Source organism: Cricetulus griseus, chromosome 3 (genome assembly GCF_003668045.3).
Source record: "Cricetulus griseus strain 17A/GY chromosome 3, alternate assembly CriGri-PICRH-1.0, whole genome shotgun sequence".
NCBI classification, from domain to species: Eukaryota; Metazoa; Chordata; class Mammalia; order Rodentia; family Cricetidae; genus Cricetulus; species Cricetulus griseus.
In genome coordinates this window covers 254,669,671-254,688,934 of record NC_048596.1, presented here as the reverse complement: position 1 = coordinate 254,688,934, position 19,264 = coordinate 254,669,671, and the positions used below count along the sequence as shown (strand labels likewise).

The 19,264-nt window shown below is 38.4% G+C and overlaps 1 protein-coding gene across 16 annotated transcripts in view; it reads right to left on the bottom strand.

Annotated features, from left to right (window-relative positions):
* Positions 1-3,512: 3,512 nt before the first annotated feature.
* The window catches only part of Prpf4b (pre-mRNA processing factor 4B), a 32,642-nt gene continuing 16,890 nt past the window's right edge, over positions 3,513-19,264 (bottom strand). Inside the window, exons 7-18 of one of the 16 annotated variants that reach the window (XR_004769383.1) lie at positions 18,315-18,388; positions 16,499-16,589; positions 15,784-15,931; positions 14,696-14,833; positions 13,967-14,120; positions 10,541-10,655; positions 9,760-9,911; positions 9,168-9,254; positions 6,333-8,212; positions 6,000-6,072; positions 5,518-5,563; positions 3,513-3,698 (exon numbers count right to left, since the gene is read on the bottom strand). Coding sequence is in view for 1 of the 16 variants with exons in the window: in XM_027409264.2 (XP_027265065.1) it covers positions 8,009-8,212; positions 9,168-9,254; positions 9,760-9,911; positions 10,541-10,655; positions 13,967-14,120; positions 14,696-14,833; positions 15,784-15,931; positions 16,499-16,589; positions 18,315-18,388 (1,163 nt within the window). In the remaining 15 variants the exon portion in view is untranslated. Of the gene's footprint in view, positions 8,213-9,167; positions 9,255-9,759; positions 9,912-10,282; positions 10,448-10,540; positions 10,656-11,303; positions 11,425-13,966; positions 14,121-14,695; positions 14,834-15,783; positions 15,932-16,498; positions 16,590-18,314; positions 18,389-19,264 lie in introns of those variants that run through there. The other 15 variants (XR_004769381.1, XR_004769382.1, XR_003484072.2 and 12 more) reach the window with 15 other exon arrangements.

Below are 19,264 nucleotides of genomic sequence, written 5' to 3'. Positions count from 1 at the left end.
AGCACCGACTGCTCTTCCAGAGGCCCTGAGTTCAATTCCCAGCTACCACATGGTGGCTCACAACCATCTGTTATGAGATCTGGTGCCCTCTTCTGGTGTGCAGATATATATATGGAAGCAGAATGTTGTATACATAATAAATTAAATCTCAAAAAAATACCCATATACATAAAAAATATTTAAAAAAAGACTGCCTATGTGTAGATTTTTAACTATTAACCCTGGTGTTATGAATTTTAAGTTAATCCTTTTGTTAGGGAATTTACAGATTTTTTTCATAAAAATATTTTTTATTCTTTAATTACTACTCATATTTACATATCCATCTCCCCCATTCCCTCGACCTCCCATCCTCCCATGGTCCCCACCAACACCACCCACCCTTGACTCCTCCCCAGATATAGTGAGGCCCTCCACCAGGGACCTTCAAAGTCTGTAGGCCAGTATGCTTACAAATCTTGGGGTACAGAAATTTTACACAATAGTCTTACAAATCTTGAGATACAACTTAACCTTAACAAAAATTAAGAGTTATACCAAAACCAAAAGTGTATGAGATGAGTAGCAACAGTTGGGAATAGTTTGTCCCTTTATTTTGTTTTACTCTCCTTTCTCTGTCACAAAGTCAGGTAGGTGGCTTGCTTGATATGGGATAATGATTTTGGAGGAAACCTTTAAACAAGCATGCTTGGGTCTAGAGTACGGGAAGCCTGTACCCCAACTCCTTAGCCTTTTAATTGAAACGGGACAGCATAAAATGATAGTCTAACGCCACTCATACCTAAGACACCTAAATCCCTGTAAAACTGAGTCCAGTAAGGTAAGAACAAAGAAGGCATAGAGACAGGAAACTTCTGACTCCTGGCTGTAGACAGAGGATGCTGCAGGAGGGAGCTGAGAGATGCACCAGTCTCTCAGTGAGGAGGAAGGAGTATGTTCCGGGTGTGTGCAAGCTGCAGCTGGCCTACTCCTTTGCTTTCTCCTCCTGATCAGTCAGGCTCATGGCTCTTTCAACAAACTTACAGATTCATCAATGTAAGTTATAAGAAAGAACATTTAAACTGTGGGGTCGGGGGTAGCAGGGGAGAAACAAACAGCTTGGAATGGAGAAAAGAGAAAGCTTGAACTTTGGAAATGGGGAATTGCTTTCCATTTCCCCAATTGCTTGAAGTATTTGTAAAGGTCCAAATAATACTGGAATCTATGGTGCTGTTAGGCAGCCATTTGGATTGGTTATCTAAGGGATATTGAAGGCATATTTGATTGCAAAAGTGAACAAGTTTAGGGTCCTTCAGGTCGGGTACTGGAGGTTTTCTAAAAGGCATCTCAGGGGGAAGGAGAGTAAGGAAGACACCATTCTCACAGATGTGGGGAGGGTGGGCAGGAAAAATGTCATTTCATCTTGGAGGGCTGGGGAATGGGGTCACCAAAGCCACAAGGGCCTACAGGAACTTTGGGACTACACACACCTCCAAAGGGAAGGTGGGAGAAGAGGGCAGGAAAGGGGCACAATAGCCCAACTGGCCTAAAGGAACTACAGGATAGCAGCTCTAAAGGTGGGGGGCAAGGTCAGATGAAGACCAGCCATATACTTAAAAGACCGTGGCTTGGGGTGCCACTGACTCCAAGGACCCCAAAAGGGTGCCAGACCTCACCAGTCACTTCCTTGGGTTCAGGGAAGTATTTAGAGCTACCAAAGGGGAAAGTTACCTAATTGCTGCTGGTGGATGGGGTGTCAAGGGGATGGATGAGCCAGAAACTGAGTCTGTAGCAGATGAACTAGAGGGATAGGGTCCTAGTGTGGCTCAGACCATGAGGGGGAGCACAGGCACCAGAAGAGCCTATCCGAGTCACAGCATCAATGTGTTATAGCTCTGAAGGGAAAGGTCTCCTGGCAGCCAGGAGACAAGGAATACCACAAAGTCACACCACACAACAAAACCTCACGAATTTATTGGGAAAACCAACAGGAGTATGGCTGCCTCTGCTCATGAAGCAGGAGGGCAGACTTTATATAGGGTTTCTTGAGGGCAGAGCTTTCCAGGGTGGCCTGAGATTGGTGGGATTTCAAGTTGCACTTGGCTGACTGCATCTGCAGTCAAAGGTAGGTGTGTCAAAATGCTGGACTGCCATGACTGTGAGGATCTGGCACATTGGCAGCAAAGTAACTTCTATTACTATTGTGTGCGTGCATGTGTTGGTGTACTCATGTGGGGTTGGGACTTCCTGGTTCTCTCCTTCAAATGTGGGTTGCAGGGATCAAACTTCAGACATTAGGCCATCTCCTCAACCCCAAATAATTTCTCTGCAGAGCCAAACAAATGCTGAAAGGCTACAATGATAGGTTTGTGGAAATAAGAAAATAAAGGGGAAAGGTGCTGAGGCAGGAAGGGTAAGCAAGCCCCTTGAGACAGACCTCCAACTGCCAGGCCTCACCCCCAAGAATACTCTAACCTCTTTAACAGCAGGATCCAGCTCCTGCAGATACAGTCACTCATACAAGCTACAGTCCTTTTCAGATCTAAAGAGAAAAAATGTCTTCATGGCTACCTGAGGTGACTAAGGAGCTTCAATACCCTGCCAACCCAAGGAGAAAACTACAACAGGGACCTTTACAAAGCCATTCAAGAGCTTCTACCATTGGACCTGTTCATTATTGAGCCCCAACCAGGTTAGCTTCAACTCTGCTTGCCACTTAGATAACCCAGCTAAGATCAACAGTCACTCACTCTTCGGCAACTTCCAATCCTGTTTTGCACGTGCTACAGACTCACACTTATTTATCCCTTGTCTTAAAACCTGTAAACATTTCCTGAACTGGGTTGAACTGAGTGATAAGACAGGCCAATAGGCTCAGCATTTTCATACTGCAGTGAGTCAAAGGATGAAATTCACAAACAGGAAACCAGAGAAGGAACATGAATACAACCCTGTATTCTGTACCTGATGCTCTGAAAACATTTTGATGTTTGTGAGTAAAATCAATAGTCTATTTTCCAAGCCTACAGGTTTTAAGTTAGACATTCCCCTCCATGCCCTCCCATTATTGTGACTCTCGGAGCACATTTAAGTCTTCTTTGTGTATATGTTTCATGTGTGCACACACATGTGAAGGTCAAAGTCTGATGCTGGGTGTCTTCCTATGTCACTCTCTACTTTATTTCCGATCTGATTCTGTAAGACAGTCTGGCCAGCCAATCCAGAGTAGCCCTGGACTTGCCCTCCCAGACCTAGGTTAGACATAAACCACAGTGCTCAGCTTTATGTGGGTGCTGGGAATGTGAACCCAGGTCCTCATGCTTTCAAGGCACACACTTTACTGACTGAGCCATTTCCCTAGGCTTCTCTTCTGAGAGTTTGTTAGGTAAAGATTTCCATTTACTTTAATGAACAAGTCCCTAGTCATATTTGAGCAGAGGTTCTTTTCAAAACACATATGCCACTAGTGAACCAGAAGCTCAGAAATATCAGGTAAGAAATTGTGTCTATAAAGAAAACACCAGTAGACAATATGGTAGTAAGAGGCACACTTTATTAAGCTTCCTATTAAGTTGTTGGGGATCATTTGCTGCTACAGTGCAAGTTACAACTCAAATGGTATCAGGAACAATTAGGATACAAATCAAGCATTTTCTGAGAGCAGCTTCTGTATCTTGATCACTAAATGGAATGGTTCTTCAGAAGAATAGTCCCTTACCCTATATATACAGAAGAAGAGAAAGTAAGGATGCCACAGTAGTATTTCTCAATGTAACCAACAAACAAAACAAATTTTATGGTCAACTTTGTATATAGCATCAACATGTAAAATTCACAAATGAACTTGCAGTGAACATTTGTATAAGAACATTGCATTTAGGAGAATAAATTCATGTTGACTATATCAACACTAAAACAACATTATAGAGTTCAACTGCTAATGCTGTCATAAGGAAATATACTATACAATCACATCTTCACTATATAATCTCATCCCCTAAATAAACACTCTCTAAATGCTTAATCTGAATTTTAATACATGTAATTCCTTTGTTTCATTTCAGAGTTTATTTCTATGTATGCAGATAGAGTAGACTAGGAGAAATGCAAAGCTGGGGCCAAAATGAGAATACTACATTTCAGTAAATCTGCTACACACAATAAAATGTATTTTCTATTCCAAAAATGTCCTGAGTATTTAGTTTCATTAGAAAAAAAAAGATGTAATTCCAATGGCAAGATATATATCCCATTATTTTATTATTAAACAAAATAGCTGAGAAAGTAGCCACTGGGAATGAAGGAACAGAATGTTGCTAATCAGGACTTCAGTGTAAATACAAATACTGGGAGTTGCAATTTATAACAATATGCGGCTCCTGTTCAGAACGCCAAACTCCCTCATTTCTGATAGTCCCTGAGAACAAAGTCTGCCAAGAGACTTCACATTTATAATGGATGCTTCCTGACTGTCTTGCTCTCTTCTAACCTTAGATGATCACATGTATGATATCTTCAAGGTGTGTGCATACATTGCCCAGAATAATGGTTTTAACGTTAGAAGATCTTTGGATTAACTGCCCACGTACATAATTATTACATGAATATCCATGTATCTTGGAATTCTTTATTTCCTAAGAAAAACAAAACTTGGCTTTAAATTTTTTTCAAAAACAATAGTTTTATGAACCTCAAGTCTGATAATCACTTGTCATCTTTTCTGTAAAGTATGAAAGCCTAAAATTTATAACAATTTTATGAGAAAAATATTCAGCTATTCAGAAACACGAACACAGGTTTGTTAAATAGATCATTGACTAAATGACCTCAACCTAATAGAGGCCCTATACAACTCCAAGCTTGCACTTCAGCAAAGTTAACACATCAAGTAGAATGAAGCATATACCCAACAGTTACAGAGCTCCTTTGGGAAAAGGAACAGTACAGTACCAACTTTCTCACTGCCCCCATGTCCGCTATTAATATTTTAAGTCTCTGACCTTAAAAAGCTGGTCACAAAGGACGAAGAGAAAGAACAGCTATTAAAGGGAGTCAAATAGCTTATTAAAATCTTAAGACTATTCGTGCAATTTAGGTACCTGCTTAAAGCTAAAGAATTAAAAAAAAAAAAAAAAAAAAAGGAGGGGCTCATCTAGGCCAGGAAGACCTTAAACTCCAACTCCAAATCTTTCTTCTGCCTCCACTACCCCAGTACTGAGTTTACAGGTGTGGTCACCACACCCAATTTGCAGATTACTTTCCAATGAACACTAACTTGGCAGCTATGTTTTGTTAGTGATCTTTAGGACCCAATTTTAACAACCATGAAATGTGGGCTTTTATATGACTAACCCTGATTTTTCTTTTAGAGGAAGGGTATAGCTGCAGCAAATGTACTAAAATCAAGCCCTTTACAGATGAACACAACGGCACTACTACTCTAAGTACCACAGCAACAAAACCCAGAGTATACTGCTGAAACTAAAAGTCAGACACAAACTAAATGAGAAGTGAAAAGATCTTTTATGGGACAGAAACCTTGGCTTATGTCTTCTGGCTGTCGTCATCTTCCACTGAGCCGCACCTAAAACACAAAGAACAAGTAACAAGCAACTTTGTTTTTTTAAAGAGCAGGCAACAGCTTTGAAGGCATAAGATGACTTGTTTCTAGTGGAAATTATCTCATTAAGTAACTATAAAATGAAGTCATGAAAACCACCAGAAGCAAAGCATTAACTATTGAGTGAAAACAACTACAAAAGACTTGAATATGCAGCATACTAGCACCAAAATAAAGTAAATCATGGTGGGAAAAATCACTACTCGTATCATTAAGGTGGCTGCTGCACCCGTGAGGCCTTATTTAAAAGGCCTCACTCTACCTGCAGATGAAAATCACCTTGTATTATTTAAGTCTAACCATGAAGAGACGGGTGTAGATTCATAGGTGGCTTATTATCTCATCTATCACCTTCCTGGCTGTGTAGTTCATTTCATGTCTTTAATGGAGCATAACCCACCAGGAGAATGCTGCTACTCTGATATTCCATTCTTGAATGCACCAAAATGTGCATGCTTGTTGTAATTAGGTGCCTGGGTGAATAAAAAAATCCCATTTACAATGTAAAAAATATTATTTAAACCCCCCATATTTTATTGTTCTCCATAATCCTCAGGGAGATAAGCAGTAAATTTACCCACTCTCAAACAGAAAAGATTACATAGGACTTTGAAAATTCTCTTCTACCATATTAAAAATACAAATTCCTTTGTGTTGCAAAACCAAGCTGATTTACATGATTTTGTTTTAAATTGTTGCTAAATGTTTATCTACACATGCTGTCAGAAATAACCTTGTTAAGAAGGTGAAGCTGGTGTCTCAGCAAATCAGACCCCTTGGAGAAGGCGTCGAATGGCCTGTGCCCCGTTTTCCTTTTTCTCTTTCCGCACCATCAAAAGGAAAAGTGAGAAAATAGCAGAAACATTAGTTAAATCCTGAGTTATACCCCATAACCTACAGGAATAACCTCACTACACTGAAAGCTGACAAAATCTGTAGGACTTTTTATCTGGATGAAATAATTAAGACCCTAATTATTGAGAAAAATTTAAAAATCAGGCTATACTGAGTTATATCTTTAGTAGGCAATACTTTCAGGAGAAAAACAAGACTTTTTAACTATTTACAGTTTACCTGACTTACCAGCACTGAAGACAAAATCTTTTAAAAATGGCTACAAATGCCTTGTTCACAAAAGACTTTATTATCTAGTGATGCATACTGAGAACATACAGAAACCTGCACGGTCCACTTCCCATGCAGTAGAACAATCTCCACTTTACAGTAAGTGAGTGTCAACTGTTTATGCAATAGACAACACCTTAAAGTCACATTTTTAAAGAAAAGCTTCATTTACAAAAGAAATAAAAGGTAAAGAAGCAATTACCGCTTTTAAAAAGCAGCTGCTTTGTTCAAGAGTGGAAGGTTTATGCCTGTATTGAAAGACAACATGATCACAAATAATGCAAACAATGAACAAATGAAAAACACTTTTACCATAAAGCAGTACACTTTCAAAATGACATACAAATAGTTAAAAATCTCATTATGTTGTCTATCTTTTAAATATGAGGACTTTCAGAAGTAGACCTCAACATTTTAATTAGTAAATGAAAACTATGCAGTTTCTATGTCACTAAGAACTGTATTAACAAAATGTTTATAAAGTCTATAGCAAGTTGATTTAAAAAAAAAGTAAGTTAATAAGAAACAGTACACTGAAGGCGCTCTATCCATCAAGCGCATTCGCTTCAAATTTTAAATGTGATGAACAGAACAGAAAACTGTAACTATGCCACAGTCGCAATGCCAAAAATAAAACAAGATCAGTTATCACACATGCAGGAAATTCTGCCACAAAGCTATCCCTTATTTTCAATTATTCCAATAAAATAACATCTTAAAACACTGGTGATGTTGATGGTTTAGCTTACCTTCAGTGTACTGAATGTTGTACACAACCTGCTTTAAAAGAGGAGACATCCCTGCAGGCAGGCTCAAGAAGGAACAGACTCCCTTCGGCACTGACTACACCAAGGGCATGCTGCTGTGGCCTGCACACACACACCTAGGAAAACGTGAATATAAACAGCATTTATGCTGGCCATTGTATCTGAAGACCAAAATGAAGCCAAGTCTGCTAAAAACAAATCAACCACCCAGCACTGCTACTCATAACAGATGCTTTTGTCTTTTATGTGAACTGCAACCATATACATTAGCACTGTAATTTTGTGCAGTCTTGGCAATTAAAACATTTCTACAGTGAAATTTCACATAAGACACAAAACAGATTAACTAACATTTCTAAAAGAAATATCACCCTTGGTGTTAATTCAAATATATCATGCTTCCTCAAATTTGCTGCGGAAATATTTATAAGTTTATATACATTAATAATAAACTGCTGTGAAATTTCTTCAGTCTTTGTATTTAATTACTCAAACCCTTGGAGTTTCTTCATCTCGTTTAAATTTTTTCCTGGATGAATGCATGCTGCAGGGCCTGGTTGATGCTAATTCTCTTAGCTGGGTCCAACATTAGGATCTGGTCCAACAAGTCCTTTAGCTGGTGTACTTTTTTACGTTGATCTTCAGGAAGTCGCTGGCACCCAATCAAGTCAGCCAACAGGTCCTTAGTTGGATTAATGGTGCTCATGACAGTAACTTTCTCCTAAAAATAATTTTTACAATGCATAGCTCTAAATAGGTTACATGTATGTAAATGTAAATCAGACTTTGTCTATGAAAATATTAATATAAACAAGAATACTTATGATGATTAATCATGGCTTTGATTACTATAGTTTTATATAGTTTTTTTTTTAAGTAGTTTTATCCTCCACAGCTTTTCAAAGAGCAATCCAGAAACTTAAATGGCAAAGACCCCCAATTAGCCATGAAAACGTAGTGAGTATCTGCTGCCTAAACTGTGCTTTCTCTAGTCTTATTCTTCAGTGGCAAAAGACAGTCAATACCAGGACACAGTTAGGTGCTCTGACAAAGCAAGAGCTCGGGATTAGAGATCAAAAATCAGGAAATTATTACTTCATCCTGTAGGTTTTAGAAAGGCTGATACAGAATGTGTATTTCAGCAATGCTAAATAATTGTGTTTAAGAGAGGAGGAAACTCAGGATATGATTTAGCTCCTGGGAGTCTGTTGAGCAAAGGCACCAAGGTCTGCCTGAACCAGTGTGCTTCTTGGCCAAGAGTCAACTCACAGGGAGAAGAAAAATGCTGAAGAAGGTAGAGTTCACGGAGAACTGGCTTGTAACTACAAAACTCAAAATATAGAAAACGTCCTCCAATAGCAATATAGAAGACACATGAGAAGCAAGATCAAGGGATCTAAGAGAGAGGTGGCAAGGGCCTAAATATGGACTATTATCACCTTAGAGAAATGTCTTAAATCCCTTCATTGTTTTCATAGCCTGATGTGCTTTACTTAGGAATAGCTTATTTTGTTGTCATTTTGAAAATAATCACAGCTCCAAGCACCACATGGATAATAAAGCATATATTAGTGCAGTGGTAGAGCATTACCCAATAGATGTGAAACCCCCATCTCAATCCCCACACTGAAAAGACAAGATAGCAACAACTACTATGGCACTTAAGCCAGACTTACCCTCTCTGTCACTTTATCAACCTCTATGTACATGAAGTTCAGATTTTGGTCAAAATGTTGGTCTTTGAATACACCTTTCCGAATCATCTACAAAACAGGGGGGGTAGGGGAGGTGGAGAGGCTTTAAACTACTATAAAGCAGCCTGACACACTACCAACTCTATGTAGCAATTCATACAATATATTAAGGTTCTCTTATCTGGAGCCCAGAAGCTCTTGTACTCAAAACCAAGAGTGCTAGCCAGTCTGCCATGCTTAGTTAGTTACCTTCTCCTCTGACCAGCACACTCCCCAACATGCTAACTCATGTGCCACTCTTTTCATTCTGTCTCTGTCTTTCTTTCATTCACCGTCTCAAGGTTGCAATTCTTTCTCGTAAACAAAGGTGTCCCTTCCCCCCCATTACTGAGAAGGGAATTCCCTTTGATAGCTCTTGGCTGATTAGAACCATTAATTGGGACCCCCAAACAAAAAACCAGCTAAGGCGTCACAACAGCCACCTAACATGCCTCTGAGAGCTATATTTTATAAGCTACAGTCTAGATGATAGTCTTGGAAGTCTCCTAAATATATAGGAAGGAACTTATCTTACCTTATTTGGCATCTTTCCTTTGAGGTCCATGGCAAGCTTCAACATATGGTTATTAGTTTTGCCAGGAAACAAGATTTTTCCAGTATAGAGTTCGTATAAGGTGCAACCTACAGACCACATATCGATACCGTAGTCATAGCTTTTACCTATAACTGAAAACACAATGGAGGCTTTAATACATGAGGATAAGAATGAATGACTCCCTAACCGGGATTTCCAGTAATGGGGCATTAACTTAGCTTGGACTATAATGTCTCATCCATAATGTCTCTGTTTAGTTTCACATTCTTTCCCACTGATTCTTAAGAAAGATACTTTAAACAAACAAAACAAGAAACAAAAAGCAAAACAAAAAATGTTAATAGGTTTAAAACTGGGGAGGAAAGGAACTGTAGGGACAAGAACAGATGCCTTCCTTCTCTTTTTCCTTTCACCTTTGCTGGAGGTGCTAGTCAACCTCAACCCAGTCAACAGGAAGAGAAAACCAAAGGTCCCACACAATCCATAAACGTGATAATCAGACCTTGAACAATCAAGAGCAGTCTTCTAAAGTCGAGGGTTTTCCACAACTGTTTTGCTACTCTTGCTCGACATGATCAAGACTCCTGTCACAACTACCTTCATTCCACCTGAGGAGGATGAACTTGCTATGGTTCCCTTCCTCATGAATGAACTGGTGCAGCTGCTGCTGAAGTGCGATGGAAAACAGTGCTTAGACATTACACATGCTGCTTCCACCACAGAGGATGGCCCAGGTACAGGAACACTCTAAGAAACTTACTGATCTCCGGAGCACGGTAAAATCTACTGACAAGATAAGGCGTTATGTCATTATCTGCAACATGTGAAGCCGATCCAAAATCACAAAGCTTTAAAATTGTCTTTGATTCATTAACCTGCAAAACATTTTTCAAGGAAGTTTAATTCATGTCAGGAAAAATCAGGCAAATTAAAATCGTCTTTAAAAATTTATATTACTCTCAATACTGAGAACAAAAATCATTCATTTAAAAATTCCTTTTCTATTATGCAAGTTTCTAATCATGAAAAGGTGCTTTTAAGATATTCTATTACAACTATTAAGACTTTTTTTTGTCCATTAAGGAACCACGAGGAAACCCCAGGTACATTTAATTTTACTTAACGGTATTTAAGATGGAGTCGGATAATGAGATAAAAAAAAAAATCTCACTTCATGAGGAAAAGCATTTCTAAGCTTCCCTTGAAAGCCTAAAGTCAAGTTACTCTCTAAGAGAACATGAGAATGTTTATTAATAGAGAAAAATTTGACTAAGTCACCACCAGTTGCCAGGCAATTATAATGGCAGTGAAAAGAAGATGACACTTAACACTAAGACGATTCTTCATCTGGTTACCTGGCTTACATCATCATAAAATGCAATCACTTTTAAGTCTGAAAAGTATTAAATCCCTTCAGTATAAAGTATTAGTCAAGAAAATGTTAAACGTATCTGACAAAACTGATAAACATGAACTCTGCATTAGACATCTGTTCTTGTCTCCTTGGTAATACTTCCACATACACAGTAACAGTGACATCTGCTGAGAAAGGCTGGAGCTGCTCCCATGACTGTTGCCACTCATGGTCAGAAGCATGTGCCGGATTAACAAGTGAAGATATCATACTCCAGAGTCCCTTCCCCCCTTCAAAAGAGACACATACAAATTCTGAGTTGGGACTTGAACTTGGCCTACTATTCCCATCCCCATGACAATATTTTAACTGGTCTAGTACTCTCAGCGGGGAGGGGAGTTATCACAGAGTAATTGGTGCAACAGACTGGACTGCCACTGGGACCCACAGAATCGTGCTATAATAGTTTCTTCCCCACAGCCCAAGACAGAGTCTCTCTATGTAGCTCAGGCTGGCCTGGAACTCACTCATGTAGACCAGGTTGGCCTTGAATTCACAAAGTCTGCCTGCCTCTGCCTCTAAGTGGTGAGATTAAAGGTGTGAGCCATCAGGCCCAGCCAAATACAAATTACTTTAACCAAAACATAACATCAACAACAGTTTTCTCTACTTTGGGAGACCAGCAGAAAGCTATCTTAAAGTGGTAAACACTTTTTTATTTAAAAACAAAACAAAACAAAACACCCAGCTACTGAAAAGTTGTGACACTCAGAAAACACAAGGAACCATGTACCAGGGGAACTTCTGAGCTGGCTACAACGCACTCAATGGTAAGTAGAGTATCTACACATTCAGACAGTGGGGTTTGTGCCTGGTGCTGGGTACAGCACAGTGCCCTCATGTAGGCTAAGCATATACCACTGTACCGTACCCTCATCATTGCCTCCTTGACTTTGCTATGCAACTTCTATTCCCCACAAGGAATGCTGCACATCAATCACAGTGTGGCTAAAAGTACTGGATTGGCAGGAATGAAATCAGTTCTAGTGTTTCCTGAGAATTTTTTTCCTTTGCAAGAAGGGATGTAACTAGTTCCCAAAATTCATGTGAAAATCTAAAATAACATTAAAAGGAAAAAGAGGTCTAACTAAAAAAAAACCAAAAAGCTAGGGTACTGCCAAACATCCTAACTGCAGCTGTTTGACATGTATGCCGTATTTCAATTTTTAAAAGACCAATCTGAAGCAAAAAATTCCAAGCACACATACAAGATGAGGGGTAGTGAGCATTCATATTGTCAGCACTAGGATGGTGGACACAGGACATTCCCATTGGCTAACCTAGCTAATGGGTAAGCTACAGATTTAGTGAGAGACTCTGTCTCCAAAAAATAAGATGGAGAACAATAGAGGAAAAACATTCTATTCTGACCTTTGGCCTCACAGGTACCCTTATACACATGTGTACATATTCACACACCACATACATATAATCACACAAAATAATTGTGAACTAAAAAGAGCTTCAGGGGCCATTAATCTTTATGAGATCAAATTTTGAGGTATGGAACTAGAGAGTGAACCTAGGGTCTCATAAATGCTGGGCAAGCAATCTACCCTACCTCATAGCTATAATATCTCCGTTCAATCACAATCTCTTTAAGAAGTTAGTTTGTCACATCTCAAACATGATACCAGTAAAGAAAACCTTACATATATGTGGCTTTTCCTGAGGCATTATTCTAGAAGTGATTTTTAAAAAGCAAGTAATAAAAAAAACAAAACAAAGTAACAATGAAAACTGGGGGTGCTAAGACTAGAGAGTCCAATTGTTAAGAGCACTGACTTAAAGTTTCAGGAGCCAGGGATGAGGGTGGTGTTTGATTCCTAAAATCTACATGGCGGCCCATAACTGCCTATTATGTCAGTCCCCCAAAGGATCTGACACCTTTTACCCTCTGTGAGAACTGTACTCACAGAACATCACTGGCAGATGATCAAACAATTCATCAAGTTGTGAATATGCTTCAAACTATGACTACTACAGAAAGGTGAAGAAAGGAACCAAGAAGGGAGAGGGATGCTTGTGCATTAGTGCTGCCACCATGATGATGTGTCTCCAAATTTCAAAAACATCAAAGACACTGTGAAATATGGTTACTACTGAAATCTGGTTCTATTACAGCAGAAATCAGTAATACGAGATGTCATGAAAGGTGGGCTTTTCAACACTGATACCTAGCTGGAGCTGAGCCTTACTGCTTGGGTTCCCAGAAGCCAGCTTCAATGGCAATAAAAAATAAAAGACAGGATCCAAGTATGGTAGGATGTGCTGGTAATCTCAGCATGAGATTTTGGAAGCTGGGGGAAAAAATAGTAAGCTTGAGGCTGTTAAAGAGTAAGACTGTATCTTAAAATATCAAACAAAACCAAACAGTCACCTTTTAAATTGAACTTCAAATAGCTGCTCAGTAGAGAGCTATTTCTTTAGTGTTCACAAGATCAGAGCGCCCTTCAACACAGTAATACTACACAGCCTTCTTTAGCTATTAATGGAAATTACTACCATCATTCTTGGGATCACTGCATACTATAATTCCATCAATCAAATTTTTAAAAAGGGACAATTCATTTCCTTCTCCTTCATAGTTTTCTGTGAAATTCATGGCTCAATTTCAAATGAAGATAAAATTTGGCAAAGTTGTTCATGATGAGTTATTAATACACAGAATTATACTTTTTAAATGCTATTTTGCAGTAACAATAATCCTATTATTAGTTAGTAAGAAGAGATGTGGACATACATACAAGGTGGCCCAGTTGTCTGACTTACCAGAATATTGTCTGGTTTGATATCTGCATGCAGGATGTTGCATCTTTTAAGGAGTTTCAATGCCAGGAACAACTGCTGACTATAGGATCTTACAGCCTTAATATGAAGACCAACATCCTTACCATATTTTTTCAACACCTCTCGCAAATTCATACTTTAAGAAAACAAAACAAAAGAAAATGGGGTCAAAAATCAAATACAAAAGGCAAAAATATTTTCAAGCATAAGGTAAAATCAAGTGCAAAATACAATTTATATAACTGTTCGAGAATCCTTAGCCCTAATGCTTGATAAATTATTTGGCACTGAGATGGGAGAGTAACAATATATCTATAATACAGCTTCCAATAAAACTCAATTTTCATAATAAACCAAGGAAGAGCTACTACATAGTAACTCCTACTTTACTTGAGAAAGGCCTCCCCTTGAAAATACAACTTGGAAGCTGTACTGCTGAAGGTAAAACTGGCATCTTCACCACCACTCCAAGTTCCATGCATCAGAGACTGCTGACTTACAGGGTACCTGGGTTAACTTACTGTCTGCCACGTAATAAAGAAGTCAGTTCATTTTTCACACACTGATAGTTTCAAGATAATACAGTTAACAAAAAGAACCAGCAGGAAAACCCTAGGCAGTTTCCCAAATCTCCCCAGCATTTACCCAGAATGAGGTTGGTGGGTAGATAAATTACAAGTGCACTTGACTGCTCGGGTTTTGACACTTTACCTGAGAGGCTCAAATACAAGACAGAGGTGCTGCTTATGGTAAAAGTGTCTGAAGAGGCGCAAGCAATGAAACTTGTCATCAGGATCAGCATCATTAAGTTTTTTCAAGAACTCTAGTTCTTTTAAACCAGTCTTTTGCCTGCAATGAAAGACAGGACACAAGAATTTAGGAGTAACGTCTGTAGACACAGCACGATATGCCATTGGTAACACACATAAGTACCTCACACATAAGTACTGAAGTGTTATTTTTAACTTAGTAAAATTTTTTAATCTTGGGGCTGGTGAGATGCTCAGTGGTTAAGAACACTGACTGTTCTTCCAGAGGACCACCCACATGGCAGCTCACAACTGTCTGCAATCCATTCAAAGTGATCTGATACCCTCATACACACATAAATGCAGGCAAAACATCAATGCACATAAAATAAAAATTTTTTAAAATTTTAACCTTAAAATATCTTGATACAATTATTTTGGTTTTTCTAAGAATATAATTATCGGGCATGTTTTCCTAAGTATAATTTTGCTAATGAAAATCTTGACTATAAACTGTCATAAGGTCCATCTTAAGAATGTCTACAGTACAGAAGGTCAATCTCTCTAAACTTAGGACAATAAAAAGGCTTCAATACAGATCTTTAAGACTTCTAACATTTGAAGGCCAGTGAAAAGCTGGCTCTACTACCATTCAGTGTGTGGTAGAGATTTAAATATATGAGTATGGCAATTACTTATGCATATGAAAGAAAAGAGCCAAGAGATGAAAGACACTAATTCCTGTCAGCAGCTAGTCAATCTATTTTGATTTACTGGCTGATGTATGCTCAATAATCAATATACTTTCATTTCTTCCTCCTGGATTAAGGGTGTCACACAGATGGCATCAGGTGAAGGAGGAGGAGATCTAAGGACATCCTGATGCAGAATACGTACTAAAATGAGTTCAACACAATAATCTATGGTTCTACAACTTCCCATGTAAAACATGGCTGTAAGTTAAAGCCTACAGTTAAAACTCTCTTCTAAAAATTTTATTTAACTAGAATCCATGTTTGGGTGTTTTGTTGTTTTGGTTCAGTCGCTTACATGAGTTCGTTGTTTCTGATGATCTTCACAGCCACTTCTTGATTGGCTCTTGCATTATCTCTGGCACGTACAACATTGCTGAACACGCCCTGCCCAGTATAGCCGTACACATTATAGCGCTTATCTAGGACTTCCCCAATGTTCACACCTAAAACCAAATTTAAAAATTATAAAAGACTGATTATAAAACCAAAATCAAAAAGTCATTAACACACTGATGTTATTTAAAAATTGGATCAAATCTGCACTGTTTCCAATACACAATGGTAAACCAGTCACTGCCTCTGTTGGCCATTTTTTTCACTGTGAAAGCTGCATGACTACTTCAGACAACTTGAACAGTTCTCGTGGTCCTATCAACTGCTGGCAACTTTATAAATGTACTCAATCAGGAGTCTTCAGCTGTAGCACCACATGACAAATACTGTGTGACTGTAACCTGAGTTCCTCTGTATGTTCTTCTCCTGACTTACAATGTAAAGATAGTCAAGTGTTAGACCCTCTCCTCTAGAGATTCACTCATGGCTAAAAATATCTACACACTAATTTAGGCTTGCTATAAATAATATGCAATGCTTCTGGGAATATAGCAAAAGTTCCTATGCTATGACTGGTTGCTTCACTCAAGAGTTCAACAATGTGTGATTACACTCAGCAGTATGTACTTATGGAATCACACAATGAATTTTAAAGCTGATGAGAAATGCAAACTTACGGTAATAGCCTTCTGCATCTGTCCAATTATCTCTGAGGTTGGGATTCTCTTTGAAATCTTTCCCGATGCCAGCAGCCCGGAGACGAGCACTCTGAAATGAGGGAGGTACATGAGTGGTTACTGGGCAAATACAAACCTCCTTAATAACAAAAAAAATGGCAAAACTGACATTTTATTAGATTCGCTGATGGTTACTATTGCTTATATAAATTCAAGGTAGCTAAAGTATAATTACCAAAATGTCATATATTTTAATAACAGGAAAAACATTCAAGAGTTCCAAAAGCTTTGGGGTATGATTAGGGCACTAAATATGAAAATAAAAATTTAAATCAGGTCTGGTTTCCTTTAGCTGGTAAGACAGACTGGAGAAACCCCTACATACTTAATTCCATTAACTACCACAGTGTCCGACATTACCTACCGATTTCCATTTCTTTCTCTGCCTCCCTGTCCATGGAGACATTTGTACCCTTACCACACAGGCATGAAATGTAGTAACATTCACTGGCTGTACTAGGTTGAGCCTGTGTGGAAAATTAAAAATAACAACATCTATCTAGTATTTGTGAAGAACCCTATTCTATATTATTCTCTATGATACCCAGAAGGTCCTGTAATAATGTTATGATTTGGTTATTTAATACCCCCAACCCACACTCCCAAGTCTTTGTGACAAAGGCTTTAGTTTCCCAAACTGGCACTACTGGAAGGCAGTGGAATCTTTTAAAGAGCTGACATCTAGTAATAGTTCAAAGAAGATTTTGAGACCCAAAAATCCTTCTCATTTTCTTCCCCTTCTTGACCATTAGATGAGCAGTGTTATTGTCACCTGCTCCTGCCATGATGTGCTACCTACTCATGAACCCAAAGCCGAAAGGCTAACTGATTATAAATTGGAACCCAAATCAATCTTTTCTCTTTATAAATGAATTGTCCATGTGTTTTATTATAGTAACAGAAAGGGAACAGAAGCATCACCTAGGTAAATGATGGGTGCTGATACTTCACTGGGGACAATATTCATTTCTTCTCCTAACTCATCTTCTAGTGTGCTTGTGGTCCATGTGATACGTTACAGACTACTTAGGTCAATCATGTCTTCAGGGTCTCATACACTGTTTATTCTGTCTCATTTTGATTTTTTCCTGTTACATATACCCTCTCTATTTTTTTTTACTAAGGCCTTGTATTTCTTATATTTTGGTTGTGAGCCTAGCCTTTCACAGCTGAGCTATCCCTCCCACCCAAGGCATTGTATTTCTTATGAACCTTTAATACAAACTGAAAATGGCCTCAAAGTCTCAGGTCTATTTGTAGTAAAGATTTTCAATAAAAGGCACCATTTAACATTAGAGGAAAACAAGAACAAAAATAAAACAACAAAAACAAACAAAAAAACCCAGCTAGTGACGAAAGTCACTTAACCAACCCCCTCATGGTATCTAACACGTGCATATATTCCTGTTCATGTGATGAGGTAGGGTACGTACACGTGTACACACACACACACACACACACACACACACACACACACACACACACACACACACACACACACACACACACACACACGAACGACACATTTAGGCTTCTAGATAGGTGTGCAACTTGGTAAAATTCTCCATACTTTTGGCCTCTGGGAGGAACAAAGCTATTACATTTCAGTTTTGAGATGCTATTCACACAGTCTATTCAGATGTTAACTAACAGTTCCTATGTTGTTAATGTGGACCTCATTTCTCTCCATAATTGCTCATAGGTACTAACTAGTTAAACAGATTTTTTCCTAAGTCACTGATTTAAAATTACTCACATCGAAATAAGCAGCAAACATATCGTCAGATTCTGTAAACATATCAGGCGCCAAAAGCTTCTTCTGAGATGAACCTTAAATGAAATATGCATTAATACTTGAGAAATAGAAACAGAAATTAAAATCTAAGCCAACAGAAAGATCACTAGGATAAATCAAACTTCTTTTCCTTCTTTCACATTGGTTTTCAACCAATAATTCAATTGAGAAGCAGCTTGTTTCACTTGGTATAAAAATCCACAACTACAAGTACACGCCAGAAAGACTAACATCAACTTTTGCCGCTGCCAGTTTAAATAAGTAAGTTAACAGCTACTACATGATGATTTTGGGTTAAACTGGAGTTATCCTTAAAGTCTTAAATACCTCAAAGGCTTAATCTCCTCCTTTGGACAGAAATAGAACAGCATGCATCTGTTTATAATTTGCCCCTAAAATATCTAATAATTTAGAAAACTACACAAGAAATAAGAAATGCAATGGTTTTGGACAAGTGACCATACACCCAACTCACAGTAAGGGAAACCCAAATTAAAATTACCATTAGGTACAAGTGCTTATCAAGAACAGTGATTAATAAGACTTTGGCTAAATAAATACCCAGATGTGGTTTATGAGATGGTAAGATCACATAACTTGCAAGAGAATTTGACAACATACAGCAAGAATGCACTCAAATAATCCACTCCCGATCCAGGAATCACACTTCTTACATTAAATTAATACTTGAGAAATGAAAACAGAAACTAAAACTCAAGTCAACAGAAAAACAAGTAGTATTAACCAGACTTCTTTTACTTCTAGCACATTGGCTTTCCAGGAAATTATTCCAAAACTCTGTGACTTAGTACTGAAAACAACCTGATGTACAGTTAATACTATTAAGTTGGTATACATCTGTCAGGTGACTGAATAAAATACAGACAACCTGGACAAGAAATGAGAATCTT